The sequence below is a fragment of the Phascolarctos cinereus genome, unplaced genomic scaffold, assembly GCF_003287225.1.
Source record: "Phascolarctos cinereus isolate Bilbo 61053 unplaced genomic scaffold, phaCin_HiC Scaffold_4;HRSCAF=312, whole genome shotgun sequence".
Classification (NCBI taxonomy): domain Eukaryota; kingdom Metazoa; phylum Chordata; class Mammalia; order Diprotodontia; family Phascolarctidae; genus Phascolarctos; species Phascolarctos cinereus.
The window spans coordinates 44,841,838-44,857,191 of record NW_027555847.1 but is presented as its reverse complement, the minus strand read 5'-3'; the positions used below and the strand labels follow the sequence as shown (position 1 = coordinate 44,857,191).

General features: G+C 36.5%; 1 protein-coding gene across 2 annotated transcripts in view; it reads right to left on the bottom strand.

Annotated features, from left to right (window-relative positions):
• Window positions 1-15,354, bottom strand: part of LOC110195628 (contactin-4) — a 1,139,396-nt gene that overhangs the window by 199,790 nt on the left and 924,252 nt on the right. For both annotated transcript variants that reach the window (XM_020968471.2, XM_020968474.2), the window contains one exon: window positions 1,945-2,047. In XM_020968471.2, coding sequence (XP_020824130.1) covers window positions 1,945-2,047 — 103 coding nt within the window. The remainder of the gene's footprint in view (window positions 1-1,944; window positions 2,048-15,354) is intronic.

The window sequence follows — 15,354 nt, the reverse complement described above, 5'->3', positions numbered from 1 at the left end:
AGGAGGCTCCACCAAAGCTCATTCAACACATTTTTTTTTGTATATTTGATGATGTGCACACTCAATATGGCCTTTGAAAATTACTTTAGCTATGGCATCTTTCTGAGATGCTCTGAAATGGATGATGATGATGATGATGATGATGATGACGAGCATCTGGTTATACAGACATGAATATTTCTGTGTAGATTCCCTAAGCCCATTTTTTAATCTTTCGTAGCTTACCAGCACTACCATTTAGTAAGCAAAAATTCAGTTGAATTCATAGTCCCCCTTGAAATCCAAACAACATGAGCTTCTTTGCTATATCATTGTTTTACAAGAATTGTCTGTGGTATTCTACAAAGACTTTGCTTACAGAATGGAGCTAACCAGGTTCTCTTTTTAGCTACTTGCATTGGGCTCCCTTAGCAGGTCAGATTTTATTACTTGGGGCCAAAGACCATTGAAACATCCTTTGCACTGCACTGGTTTGTGTCACCTTTGCCCAAGCCAGAGCATGGTACAGACAATACCAATGTCTCAGTTGCCTCCTCTTCATTCCAGCTCTAAAATTCAATGTCACTCTGACTAATCCTCTGAAGAATGCAGTGAGGTCTTGGGGACATTATATTACTTCACAGTGAAAAATAGCATGCTAACAAAACATGATTCAGGACAATGGAAATGACTTACTTTAATATTTCAGTAAGAGCTATGGGGAATGATGTGGATAATTAAAATCTACAGAGGACTCTCAAATCCTTAATTTAGTTGAAAGTTAAAACCACCCCACCAAAATTTTTATTAACAGTATGCAGAAAAATTCTGATTTGAATTTAACTGTCCTTATAGGATAAAATTTTTGAAAAAAATGGATGATAACTCTGTACTCTTTTGAGCAATAAGATGGCCCAAAGGAAGGTAGGTAGAGGGAAAAGAAGTGAAGAGCACAGTAAATCCACAAGGAGTCTTAGCATCATAGATTCAGAGTTGAAAGGGATATGAGAAGTAATTTAATCCCCATTTTATAGATGTACAAACTGAAGTTTGGAGAGTACAAACGATTTGCTCAATGTGACACAGATAGCCAAGACCTGATCCTGGGTTCTATGATTCTAAATCTAGGACTTTATCCATTACATTATCAAATTTTGTTAAATTCACAAATCAGGTTAGAAAGAATGATAGCATCTCCTTCCCTTCTTTGGGGGACTGAGCAAGTAGAATATTTCATGTATGCTCAGACTGGGCTTACATATTTGTTAGTTTTACTGAACCACTTTTTTCCCCTCTGTTTTTCATTTTTTGATATAAGGGATGACCCTCCTGATGGAGGATGGAGGGATATATCAGGAAATAAGATGTTATAAAAACAAAAGATGTTAATAAAAAAGAAAGCATTGCATCTCTCAGAGAATACATTAATTTTTCATGCCTATAGATGCAGTAACTTTATGTTCCTTTGCCTAAAGTGTAGGAGGAAACTAGGTAATTACCTAGAGAGACTAGGTAATTCAAAATCGGTTTCAAGAAAATCGTGATGCATCTGTCCTCTGTGCACCAGGCCAGCAGTAAAAGTCTGTATTTTTCCCAAAGAGTTAACTTAAATGTACCTCAAATGAAGAGCATTGTTTTTGTGTCATACCCATTTAGACAGTGTGGCACATTACAAGCCATAATAAGTGAATGAAATACACTTTCAGAATAGCCCATTCTCTTCTTCTTTCTGGTCACATCAATTGTGACAGCTTAATCTTCCTGGTGCCATTACACTACTTCTCTTCTCTGTGAGAAAATAAAACCAAAGATGCATACTCACAAAATTAAAAAAAACAGTAATGCTTTCTTTGTTACCAAATCTCCTAAAAATCAATGTCAAAACTAGGTAGCAAACTCTAAACCTACCAAAACTTTAAAAACAACAATATTCAAAAAAGGATGATGAAAGACATTAAAACTTACTTTCCCAAAGCAAAGCATTCCAACTTCACAGTTGCTCCTTTCGCAGTTGGGACTGTCTCTGGAAACTGTACTTCTATTTTTGGCTCATATTCACCCATGACCCCTGGGAACAAATAATAGCTATTAAACCTTGGGCTTTAACTTTATGAAAAAAAATGATTTTGTGTTAGTTGTTAGGTTCTATACAGCATTACAAACCCAATTAATACATTTTAAAGAGGCCTAGACTCTGATAGCCATGATTTGAAGCTTTTTTTCCAATTGTTGCTAGATGATCAGAGCTCCATGCCATCTTCCTAAAATTAATTTTTATGACTCTATAGTTTCAGAATCTGAAACAACATTCTTTCTTAGGAGCTTGCAAGAGAGAGAGAGAGAGAGAGAGAGAGAGAGAGAGAGAGAGAGAGAGAGAGAGAGAGAGAGAGAAGGAAAGAAAAAGGAAAAAGAAAAAATACCAGTAAAAAGATATCCAGACAGAGTTGCCACTTTTTAGAAAATGTAATGCAGAACAATCAAACTTTTTATCAAGAACTTGGGGATATTTAAGGGTTCTTTGCATTTCCTGCCCCTCTTCCTCATGAAAATTAAATCAAAACTGACCTTGAATATTCATAAAATTATCTACTCATCACTAGGTTACCACAAGATGATGATTTATTTTACCTCAGTAATTCTTTGGGTTTTTTTTTTGGTTTTAGGCAATTGGGGTTTAGTGACTTGCCCAGGGTCACACAGCTAGTAAGTGTCAAGTGTTTGGTCTGAGTCCAGATTTGAACCCAGATCCTCCTGACTTCAGGGCCGGTGCTCTATCCACTGTGCCACCTAGCTGCCCCTACCTCAGTGATTCTTTAAGAATGTTTACTCAGTAATAGTTATGGTATAATATTCATTGGTGGTAGGAGGACCTTTAATAACAAAGTTTCAGAAACTTGACTTGCTTAAGTATTAGTGACTACTAAACTAACCTCAAATGCCTGTATATACAATGCATCTCAAGCAACTCAGTAAAGATTAGTGTCAGTTAAACATAGACAAATACTTTCAGAATTTCATCCATATATTCCTTGACAATTTAGTACTTAGCTTTGCAGTTCATTATCCATCATTCTTTCCTATATCCTAGAAAATCCATTATCTCAGCAAGATAGTCTAAGAAGATGGATCAATAGCTCCTGATTCAATTCAATTCAATCTTACAAATATTTATTAATTGCCTGTTGTGTACAGTACTCTTCTCCCTTCAATCTTTTAAATAATTTGTTAGCATTGCTGGGAACAGGGAAGCTTCAGCACCAAGGCCAGTGTCTGTGGTAAAATAATATGCAATCAAATCATTTTACAGGTGGGTCCCATTGTCTTGTTGAGAGAAATATTACAGGATACATTTAAAGATGATGCTTTACAAGGACTGGGAGATTTAATTAAGTAGGCCCACTTTGGGGTTTATTTGAAAGTATGAGGGTATTTAAAGAAAAATAAAGTCCGGGTTAACAACTTCGGCAAGTTAATCATGTGACTCCACTGTCTGTATTTTCCAAGAAACTTCCCTTTTGTGAGAGGTGTTTTTCCTGTCTTTTTCATGTTGATGGCAGGCAGGTAGGCCAGAGAGGGTTTGTATATCTATCACCCCTGCCTTGTGTGACTTGAGGTAGCATTTGGAAAGATTCAGGGTTTATTAAGGGCAGAGTCTATGAAGCAGAGGCCTTCTGGAGACAAATGTAATATAGCACTAGCTCTGAAATACTCATCACTCAGAGGGTATGTATTGAGAGCCTGTATGTAACAATGTATAGGTCTTATTTAAATGTTAATTCTTCTAATTCTAATCTCCTTATTATTCTTATAATTTAAATAAATCATGAATTTGTGGAAAGGACATTAGTAGAAATGACAGTTGAATCTTGGCTATTTCACTTTTACTTAAATAATATCAGGCAAGTAATTTAGTTTTCTGGGCCTCAGTTTTCCTCATCTGAAAAATGTTGATGACACATACACATTCTGCTTCCTGGAGTGGCTTTGAAGTCTAAAAGTAATAACAAATATAAAGGACTTTATAACCATAAAGTGGTACTATATATTAGCTATTATTTGTATTAAACACATCATCTTATTTACATATCACATTTTAGATTATGATTATCAATATTTCCAAATAAATTTTACCCATTTTTCCCCATTCCCAAGTTGATTTCCCCTGAAACTTAGGGCACAGAGGTATAATGGGGCATGCCACTATATGAACTTCACTATAAAGGCTTGAGACAGGCTTTTCCTCTTCTATAATTAAATGTACCTCCACTTCCCCTGGCTTAAGAAACAGTTGATTATCTAGATAATTTCTCAGAAATGTTCAAGCCAAATATGCTATGAAAGAGAAATTACATCCTTTTGGAAAGGCTGAAGAATAGAACCACCTTTACAGTGTTTGGAAGGAAGAGATTCAAAGAGATCTCTAAAACTTACATATAATCTCAGCCTATAAATTGGAAGACATATTCTAATTAGGTTTGTTAGTTGTTATATGTTCAAAAGCACAGACTCAGTGTTCAGCATTGATAGACACAAGGATGGTGGAAGAGACAGATGCCTATTTTCCCTCTATGGATTAAATTCATGGCCCAGTTATCCATTATCTGCATGGATATATTATTATAGATAGATAGATAGATAGATACAGATACATTCATGTAGACATGGATACACACATATATCTATATATCTATATCTATATATCCCTCTCCATTTTGGTTTATCTGAGCCATCTTTTTACCCCCTTTCAGTCCCACAGTATTGTTTGCATTCTCTGCCAAAAAAAAAAGAGTTGTCACATTAAGGCAGACATGCGGGCTAAATCCACATTCTAGACGCATTGTTTAAAATATGTACACAATTTTCTCATATCTTTGTCCTCTTCCCATAAATATGAGACTGGAAAACCAGCTAGAAAGTGAAGTTACACTCCTTTTCATGAGGGGTGTATTAAATTTTGAAAATAATTCTAATCAAAAAAAAAGAATTGCCTTCTGACAAAGGAGTCTTCATCACCTCCATGTAGGAAAATGGAACAGGTAGAATTTCCAGGCCTCATTTACTTAAAGGAGATGAGATAATGAGGTAATAATGTTGAGCAAAAGGATGACTTCAAAGCATTAATGATTCTTACCTGCCTCCATCCAACATTCTCTTTACATAAACACTACAATAATTGTGTGCATGTTTATTTAGTTCAGTCATGAAAAATCAGAGTGAGAAATATACTGCTGTGAATGACCAAAGGAGTCACATGACCCCTTAACCAATTGAACAAGTATTTTGTAAAGCAAGGTTGCTTGATATATCATATATGCAGCAATTCTTGCAACACCCATTAACTGAAATGCATCTTTTCCTCCTCCTACTGTATGATTTTGAAATATCCCCAGGGTTTCTGGTATGAGTTAGTGACTTAAGACCATCTCTTTTCCTAAATGGGGTGTTGTGGGTTCCTCATATGGTCACACAAAAAGATTTTGAGTTTGCTCTAGACTGATTTATATGTATGGTTATAAGAATATGAGTGACACAAATATCAGCAGTGATAGAATTTAGCAGGCCCTATGGATGTAGATACAGTGCATAAATGACATGGTTATTAGTGGGGAAATGGCATGTGGTTATCACTGCAGTTTTAAGGATTCTTATTTTAAATAAGACTGGGTGTTTTGCATTAGTCATAAAAATACCATGGAGTGATATTTTTTCAAATAAATTATGAGCAGTTTCTGTGAACACCTGTGAACTGTTAAGTTTAATTTGGTTACATCTGGTACTGACTAGGTTTTATTCCACTGCATCATCGAGGTTTTTTTTCTCTTCAACTCTTTTCTCTCTTATTTTTTTGGCACCAAAGAGAAAGAGATGTAATATTTTTAAGAAATAAAAGCCTCTAAACTGGAGTGCATTTTTCAAGTCATTCCTCTGACCACCTGTACACTTTTGAACTTAATTGGTCTACAGCTGTTACTGGTGATTTACAGAATCATCAGGCTACTGAATGAGGCCATTTATGGAATTACTCCAAAGTCATTTCACACCTTTTTTATTTTTCTTGAAACATTTTATAAGGCAAGAGAGAATCAAAATTGTAGCCTGTACCTAGATAGGCAATGGAAGATTGAACAATTATCCAGTATTAATAATCTGGATAATTCAGAAGAACAGTTTTCTTTAATAGTAGGTATGTTTTTCTTCTGTGAAATTTATCTAGATAATAGGATATCCATTTTGCTTATGGAGACACAAATCTAACTAATGATTTATTAATAGACACATTTAGTATGAATTATTAAAATGATCAGAGCCACAGTACATTTTTGAAAAAGTACTATCATTGTTTATCTATTTAAAAAGTTTATATAATTCTGGCGGTGAATTTTGCCACATCTGAAACATCAGAGATTTAAAAAAAAACTATAGTGGCTTTAATGAGAGAAATTGTGTAGGCAACTCCCTCAGAATTTTTTGTCAGTGTATCCTGTGAGGTACTAAGGATCTATGCTGAGGTGATTGAGGCCACAGGACCTACTTAGCTCTGGGTTTTTGACAACATCCACTTCTTCTTCTTCTGTTCACTATTCACAGTTTCACTCATTTCCTCTTTCCTTCCTATTGTTGACAAAGTCCAACATGCTAGAAACAAACCAATTCCAAATAACATCAAAGCTGTCCTTTGACAGGCCACCCCTAGTAAACTGAGGAGGAGGCTTTAGATAATTGCATAGCTCAGGTCCCAGCTCCACTTGAGGTCAAGGAAGGAAAAGTTTTATTCGAATTACCTCAGCAATTCCCTTGTTTCTTTCTTTTATTTCCAGAGTGTTTATCTCATTGAAAGAAAAAAAAAAGCTTGGAGTAAAATATTTAATTAACTCTGTTTTGTATGTTATATGGGGCTCACCAACCAATTAAACTTTATTTAGTACATTTATTTTTCCTCATCAAACTTGCTGAATGAAGTAAGCTATGTGAAAATGTAGCTTGAGCCCCATAAATAACACTTATTGTTGAGAAATCTGATTAAAAAATTGTCAATTATGGTCATTTTTTCTAGCCACTCAATTTGTAATTCTCTAAAATATAAGCTTGGGAGCCTATCTTTCATTTCTTCTCCTAGCACCTACCACAGTGCTTTGTACACAGTGAAGACTTAACATATGCTTATTAACTAACTCACCAAATGGCCATCCAAAGGCTTGTGGTCCCTCATGGGCTTGGACCTCATTTGACAGTGTTAGAGGTCTGTTGCTGACTGCCAAGTTGCTAAAAGTGTCTAACTTTCGGACTATCTTCAGCCATAAAGACTATTAAATCAGATTAACAGTGGCAGTTTAGCAAAATATCTTGCATTCTTAGTCATTAAATCTTCTGTTCATAAAACATGATTTACGCCCACCTATCTTCAACTGTGATGTTGTTAAAAAATTTTTTTTGAAGAAGAAATTTCATGACAAAAACACACATTGCTTGCAATTAGAAGTGAGGATAAAATGAAGTGTTTTGGTATAAACTAGAGATCTAAAGCATTTAAAACATGATTAAAAGCAGAACAAATCTTAAATAGCTTCCGGTCATGAATTTTACATAAGGAAGGTCTCTAAGTTGTGCTATAGTGTCATTGATTGAAGGTAAAGACCAGGACACTGTATCAGATAGTGAAATATTGGATCTACTTGCTTGCTTAACGGGGAAAAAAAAAGGTAAGCTCTGAACAATGGAGCAGATTACTGAAAAGCAAATTGTTCTTGTCATTGAAATGAATAATTGGAAAGATTTATAAGGAGATCTAATTCAGGGAAGTTTTCTGTCTTTTTCATATCCCTTGAAATGTCTTGTATAGAGAAAGTATAAGGGGGACATAGTCTCCTTGGGAACTACATTCCCCACAAGTACATGCTTCATGTACCAGTGAGAATGAGACCCTAGCATGGACTCTGCTTGCTTTGTAAATTATATGTGGAGAGGAAGGGGAGGAGTGGATTCTTGTGGGACTCATGAGATTTGGTAAGATTCAACCAGGAAGCTAAAAGACAGTAAAGAGGAAAACGGGTGTGGATTCAGGAAGCTGTCCCATAGCTTTGTCTAATTCATCTCACAAACAACAGGAAGCTCTCCTTCTTCCACCCTGAGAGCCACAGGTGCAGACATCTGCTGCCTAGAGAAAACATAGTTGCAAAGCAACACTGCTTCACAGATATCATGGTGAGATGTAACACTTTTCACACCCTAGGGCTCTTAAGTTGCATTTCGGGTCAAATTTCTAACATTTTAATATCCCTTAAGTTACTGCAATGCTTTTAGGTACTGGTATAGGAAGTAATGAGTGAGTGCTCGAATATCTGAGGCCAGATTTGAACTCACAACGAGGAGTCTTCTTGACTTCAAGACTAGCCCTCTACCCATTGTACCAAGTAGCTTTCAGATCTCCTAGTGGCCCAGAAAACTCTATTAGAATGTGTTGCCTAGTAGTTATAATTTTTTCTTTTTTTATATTGCGGTTTCTCACTGAGTGGCTACTTACATACCTTTGATGAATGAATGTACTCATGCTATATTTCCCCTACTTTTTGCCCAACAGACACAGAGTTTATATTGCACAGGCATGGATTATACAAAATAGCACAAGGAAAATTCTCTAAACAGAAAGGATGAAGAAAAGGAATGAGAATGTGGAAATCTATACACATCACTCAGAAATCATTCTATATGCTCTTGAGATTTCAAAGAGTGAATGAATGAATGAGAAATCAAGAATGAGTTGGGCTTTTTTCCATAAACAGAAAAAATGAAAAGAAAATCTTGGTGTGTATTCAGTAACACCCTTCACTAAGGTCCTCTTCCAGTGTTTCATTGTGACATGGAGATGACCACAGATTCTCAAAGGCCTGTTCAATAGAGGCTAGGTTATGGCAGAACTTACTATACTGCAAGGGCTTAGAGGATGGATCATGTGATGGCCGGTACATTTGTCATCCACGGACTAGCCTCATTGAGTTTGGAGAGGCTCATCTCATTAGATCTGGGGAAAGCTGTTAAATATTTTAAGCCACAGAAACCCAGGAAAGCCATCTACTAAAGCCATTGAGTTTTGGTAATCTTGTCCATAAAAAGACTTACCCATTCTGTCCAAAACACAGATTCTTGAACTATTCCCTTTCTGAGAAATTCCTTGAAATATTCATTTCCTAAAATCGAACAATTGCCTTTTCAAAACTAGAAGTATATTTTGACACAAGTTCATACTATACATATCATGGGAGGTCACCTGGACAATTTAATTTAACAAACATCTATAAAATCTGCAAAAAGATTTGCCCCAGTGAATTCCGAAAGCCAGATCTCAATTATGCACAGTAACTGGGGATGTGGAGAAAATGAATCTAGATACTATAATAAATTGTCTCATTTTAGCTGAAGATCCACCTCTATCCCCTGGTAAATGTTTCATTGAACTGCTAATAAGAAGCAAAATGAATTGATGGAGGACAAAGTGATACAGAGGAATGATCATCAGTTCTGCGGTTAGAGGACATGTGTTCACATTTCATATCAGATGTGATTTGTGTGGCCTTGGGTAAGTCAACATATGTTTGCCTTTCATTTCATCCCTGGCCTTTAACACAGTGCCTGACATGTAGTAGGTACTTAATGAATGTTTGGTGACTAATTTAACTTGCCTTAGCTTCCACACAATGAGGGGGTTGGACTAAATAACCTTTGATGTCCCTTGCAACTTTAGCTAACAAGAATGACAATAATTGCTAGCATTTCTATAATAGTTTAAAGTTTGTAAAGCACTTCACACAAATTATCTCATTTGATCCTGATTAACATTGGGAGGTAGGTGTTATTATTATGCTCATTTTATAAAGGAAACTTGGACAGACAGTTCAGTGACTTGTCCAGGCTCACACAGCCAGTTATTATCTGAAGGAAGGAAACACACATTTATTAAGTGTTTACTATGTACTAAGCACTGCAGTAAGCAGAATTTGAACTGAGGTGGGATTTGAACTCAGATCTTTCTGACTGTACATTATTTACTATGCCACCTTATTGGATCTATGATACTATGAAACATCTCTTCAATTAAAACTTATACTAAAGTGCCTATTATATGCCTCGTACTGTGCTAGGTACTATTGATGGAAGGACAAAAGAAGGAAAAAAAACTCTGCCCTCAAGGAGCTTATATTCTACTGGAGAAATATAGTGAGTATACAGACAATAAATACTAAGGAGTCTCTTTTTTAAAATATTTATTTATTTATTTTTAGTTTTCAACACTCACCTTTACAAAATTGTGAGTTTGAAATTTTCTCCCCCTCTTACAAAAGAGTTTCCAGGGGGAGAGCGCACTAGTAATTATGACAGGATGTGTTGGAGGTGGTGTTCCTTGCCAACTCTGTTGTAAAATATAATTGTCTCTGACAAGGACTTTACACTTAGAGTTCCCTTTCAAATACAGACTCACCCTATAAACCAAAAAATAGAACACATAGGTGTCATGAGGAAAGTAGCACTGTTTACCGCGGGTCTATCGTCTGATTTCCTTTAGTTCTAGCTCCTTTGGGATCACTATGTCCATTATTGGAACAGTTTTGGTTGGGAAATTAAAAAACAAAACAAAACAAAACAAAAAACTATCACAATGGTAGCAGCTTAACTAACCAGGGGAATTTACCTCATTGGGCTGTATCTGAACATCCCAAAATAAGTGAAATGCTGATGTAATTAGACAGACAATTCAGACCATATGACACCTTCCATTGATCATCTTAAAACAAAATGTGGAGATTAGAGGTTTAAATTATCAAGGTGATTGCATCAGTCCTCCATCTGTTTGACCTGTATAGATCTAGTCGAGCCCATAAGCATTTATATACCATGTGCCTGGCTTTGTGCTAAGAGCTGAAGAGACAAAGGTAACCACCTAATCCCTACTGTCAAGGATCTAAATTCTAATGGAGGAGATAACACATAAACAAACCAGGTAGAGGCAAGATGCAGAGTAAAAAGAAAGGATTCATAGAGGGGAAGGCACTAGCAGCTGGGAGGATGGGAAAGACCTATAAGAGTAGGTGGGATTTGAGTTGAGTATTAAAGGAAGCCTGGAAATCTAGCAGACAAAAGTAAGGAGTGAGAGTGTTCCAGGTGTGGGGGACAACCTGTACAAAGTTACAGAGATGGCAGATAGAATGTGGTGCTTAGAAATTGAAAGTAAGTCAGTGTTTCTGGAACGTATGGTACATGGAAGGAAATATAGCATAAGAAGACTGGAAAAGTAGATAGGGCCCAGATTAGGAAGAGCTTTAAATGCCATATAAAGGAGTTTATGTCAGCAGACTTTTTCTCCAAATACTAGATATATGATTGTAGAGACCTGGATCCTGTTGTTACCAAGTTATAGATTTTAAAAATAATGCTCACTTTAGTTGTACAAACTCCACCCCCTGTCACAATGAATATTTTCCCATTTTTCTCTCTTTCATAGCCAAGAACTAATTAAATACCCTATTTTGTGCTTAGTAACCTAGCTTGAATCTGAGTTTTATGTACTGTAACTTAAATGAGAGAGGCACATTATAGATTTCCCCCACAAAACTCACATGGAAATTAGAAATGAATGGGGTATTAATTGCTGAAAAATGAGATTCTTAGTCCGCTAATTTTGTGATAAAATATTCCAATTAAAATCGTTTGTCACATCTGTGACGATATACTGGACAAGTCAACATAAATCCAAAAACCAAACAGAAAAAAAACCATGAATGGCCTATTGCCAGCTTGAGGATGATGTGGCAACTTGACTGTTTGCATGTCACTAAATTTTTCTTTCTTCCATTTTTTGACATCACATGCCCTGCTGTGGCATTTCTCATCAATCGCATCTTGATGCATCAAAGTCAATATTTCATTATACTGCTATGACCTGACACACTGAAATGGAAAATACCACTGAACAAATGTCTTGGTGCAAAGGCATTTGGAGGAAGAGTTTGGAAAAGCTGTATTTTAAAATGATTACTTACAAAGTGCCAGTGGAGCACATCTTTAGAAACAGTCTATTAATACTTGAGGTCTAAAGGGAGTGTGCCACTTCTTACAAAATTGGTAGTTTGCCTCCTTTTCTCTTTAACTCAACAAGGCTTTGCTGAGTTGGAAGGCACTTATTTAAATTGAAGATGTATAATAAACACCATATTTCATTACAAATAAGTGTGGTAAGCCATTTGGCCTTAATGCAAAGTGGTATACTTACTTAGCTTACTAAGCTAAGAGACTCCTAATAGATACCTTTTCTCAGTGCTTGACTCTCTAGGTTCTTGGTGGTTTTTTATTTTGTGTGATCTAAGTTGGAAAGTTTAGGAAGCTATGTAACTCTTGACCATATACTCAATACCAATCCATTGAACAAACACAAATGGTAAAGATGTTAACTTTGTTTCATGTGACTTTAAATTTCAGATCAGATAAGGCAGCACGATGATCACCATGTCATGTCCAAAAATTATAAGAATTGGTGTGTGTAGAGAACAATAGGGAATCGAATTGTTATTTCACTAGCACAGGGAAGAAATAGATGAGGAGACTTATATTTCCTCTAATCATGTAAATCTGTATCCTCTTTGTCACTTAGAGTCTTGGACAGTTGTATAGGACACTGAAAGGTTGTGACTTACCCAGGATCACAAGGCCAGTATGTATCAGCAGTGGGATTTGAACCCAGATTTTCTTGGCTTTGGGGCCAAGAAGTTCTTGAGTTTCGGACAAAATTCCTAATAATTTAGAGTCTGGCCCAGGTTTCCCTCATGCTATAGGTCTTCAATCAGAGACTAGACGCCACCTATGTTATAGAGAGCATTGTTGGGTAGGTAGAGATGGTAGTAGATGGCTTTGGAAGCACCTTCCAACTGGGGCACTTGGGATCAGCTTGGTGGCACAGTGGACAGAGTGCAGGACTAAGAATCGGGAAGACTTAAGTTTTGATGCTACCTAAAACACTCCCTAACTATGTGACCACTGGCAAATCACAATCTCTCTGTGCTACTTCTTCATCTGTAAAATGTGGATAATAATAATAGTACCTATATGACAGGGTAGTTATGAAGATCAAATGAGTAATGTGTTTGGCAAACCTTAAAGTGTTGCATAAATGGCAACTATTATTTCAACTAAGATATTTTATGAATATTACATTCTTATAGTTGTGTCTCATGGGCATTTTCAGGTCATCAAAATTTGTTAGCCTAGTTGAAAAATGCCTCAGTGTGAATAATCACCTGGAGTCAGATCTAGGCTTTGAGGTTTAGCTCATGTGGGAGGCAGCTCATTCCATTTTAGGATATTTCTGATCATGGGGAAATTTCCCCTAACATCAAGGTTAAACTTGCCTGTTTGAAAATTCCACCCCTTGCTCCTTGTTCCACTCTCTAAGGCCAACCTGTATACGTTTAATCTCTCTTTCATATGGTGGGCCCTTCCTGGACCCATCAGCTGCTGAATGAATCGCTGAGATGCTCTCTTGTGTGAAGCAATAATCGTGATGATGCCCTAGCTTTAAAAGGGCTTTGTGCCAGCGCTAATGAGAAAGTCATTTGGAATTCTTGTTCATTTTTCACGTTAAGGAAATATCCTCTTTCCTTCCATTCTCCACAACTCCCTCACTAAAAGTACACTGAAATACTGTGCACCATTATGTTCCTTCACTCAGCATAGGCAGCTCTAGGCCAGGAGTGAGAAAATGTTGATGTCAAGTCCAAGAGTATGACCTTGTTTCATTATTACAAAGATGTAATGTTGTAATTGCCAACTACTTTCCTTTCCAACAAGCCATGGAGATAATGCTAATGACCTACATTTATAGGTTGCCACTATACAGTTTACACAACCACTTTTCTCACATCTGTCCTATGAAATAGTTTGTATAGGTATCATCAATAACCATTTTACAGATAAGGAAACTGAGGTTCAGTGAGATTCTGTGACTGGTCTCCTGTCACCCACCCTATCAGTGCTCTAGAGCTAGGCAACTCTCTTAAACTCTCAGTTGCAGAACAGGAGCTAACTTGCATTGGTAGAAAGAGTTTCCTCATCTAGGAGTTCTCTATACCAACAAAATCACAATTCTAGTCCTTAGTGCTCTATCTTTTCCTTTTTTTTTAAATTTATGGAATAAAACAAGCTTTTCCATAACATAATATAATAAAAAAGGTGATTGCACCTAAAACTACAAATCTACTATGTACAACTTGCTATTCCTTTTAAATATACACAAAATTATCATGTGAATTTCTTTTCTTTTCTTTCCTTATTTCTTCCTTTCCCCCTCCCCCCTCCCCCCCCCCTCCCTAGATATGGCTACCATTAGACACAAATAGGTATAGATAGATAGATATAGATATAGATAGATAGATAAAATATTCTATACATATTTCTATTTATCTGGATATTTTCTATACACATTTTTTTCTCTGGATAGGTTTGAAGTCTTGCTTGACTTGCTGTGTTTGCTACAAAGCCCCAACTCTAAAGTTCCGTCTTGCCCTCTTGCACGATGGCATCTTGGCTTTCTCCTCTATAAACACCCCAATCCTACCTCTTAGTCTAAGGATCTCTGTTCTGAAGTTAGCAAGTTGTCATAGCTGGTCAGATCTGTGATCCATGCAGCTGATTATTCTGTCACCAAGAGGCCTCAAAGGAAGGCTGTCTTCACAGATTCACAAGGTCTTTGAATTAAAAGTATCTGAAAAGATGCCCAGTCCAATCTCCTGCCCCATGAAGAAATATTCTTCTATTACATGCTTAGTTTCCTCAATATCAAGTTTAAAGATGAGCTATTGCTAAACTTCTTATGGACTTATGTCATTTACTACTGTGCTTAAGCCTTATGATTGCATCCATAATCATCTTGAAAATTCAGTTAAAAGGGCTGGTGAAAGTGTCATTTGACCACAGACTACCTTTTACTCCAATCCTCCTGATTCCATTTTTCAAGTGTCTGTAGCATTGTGAATAGGGCAGTCATCCAGAAAATTTTGGTTCTGAAACCTTATTCAGGAAAGTTAATGCTAAATTACATTGAACTAATTAGCTGAAAAATTGCTCAACTGTCCACTGCATCCTTCATAGACATGCTCTCAGCAGGAATAAAATTAGGGAAGATTCTTGTCTATGTCTTTCAGTCCTCTACCCATTCCAATGCAAACACCCTCAGCATTCAAGGTGAAGAAATTTCTAAAACACAGGCACAGCTATGTCATCTCTTCTTTAAAAAGCTCCAGTGGCTCCCTATTATCATTAGGATTAACTATAAACCTCTTTGTTTCTCATTTAAAGCTTTTCATAACCTTGCCCTGGTGCACCTTTTCTAGC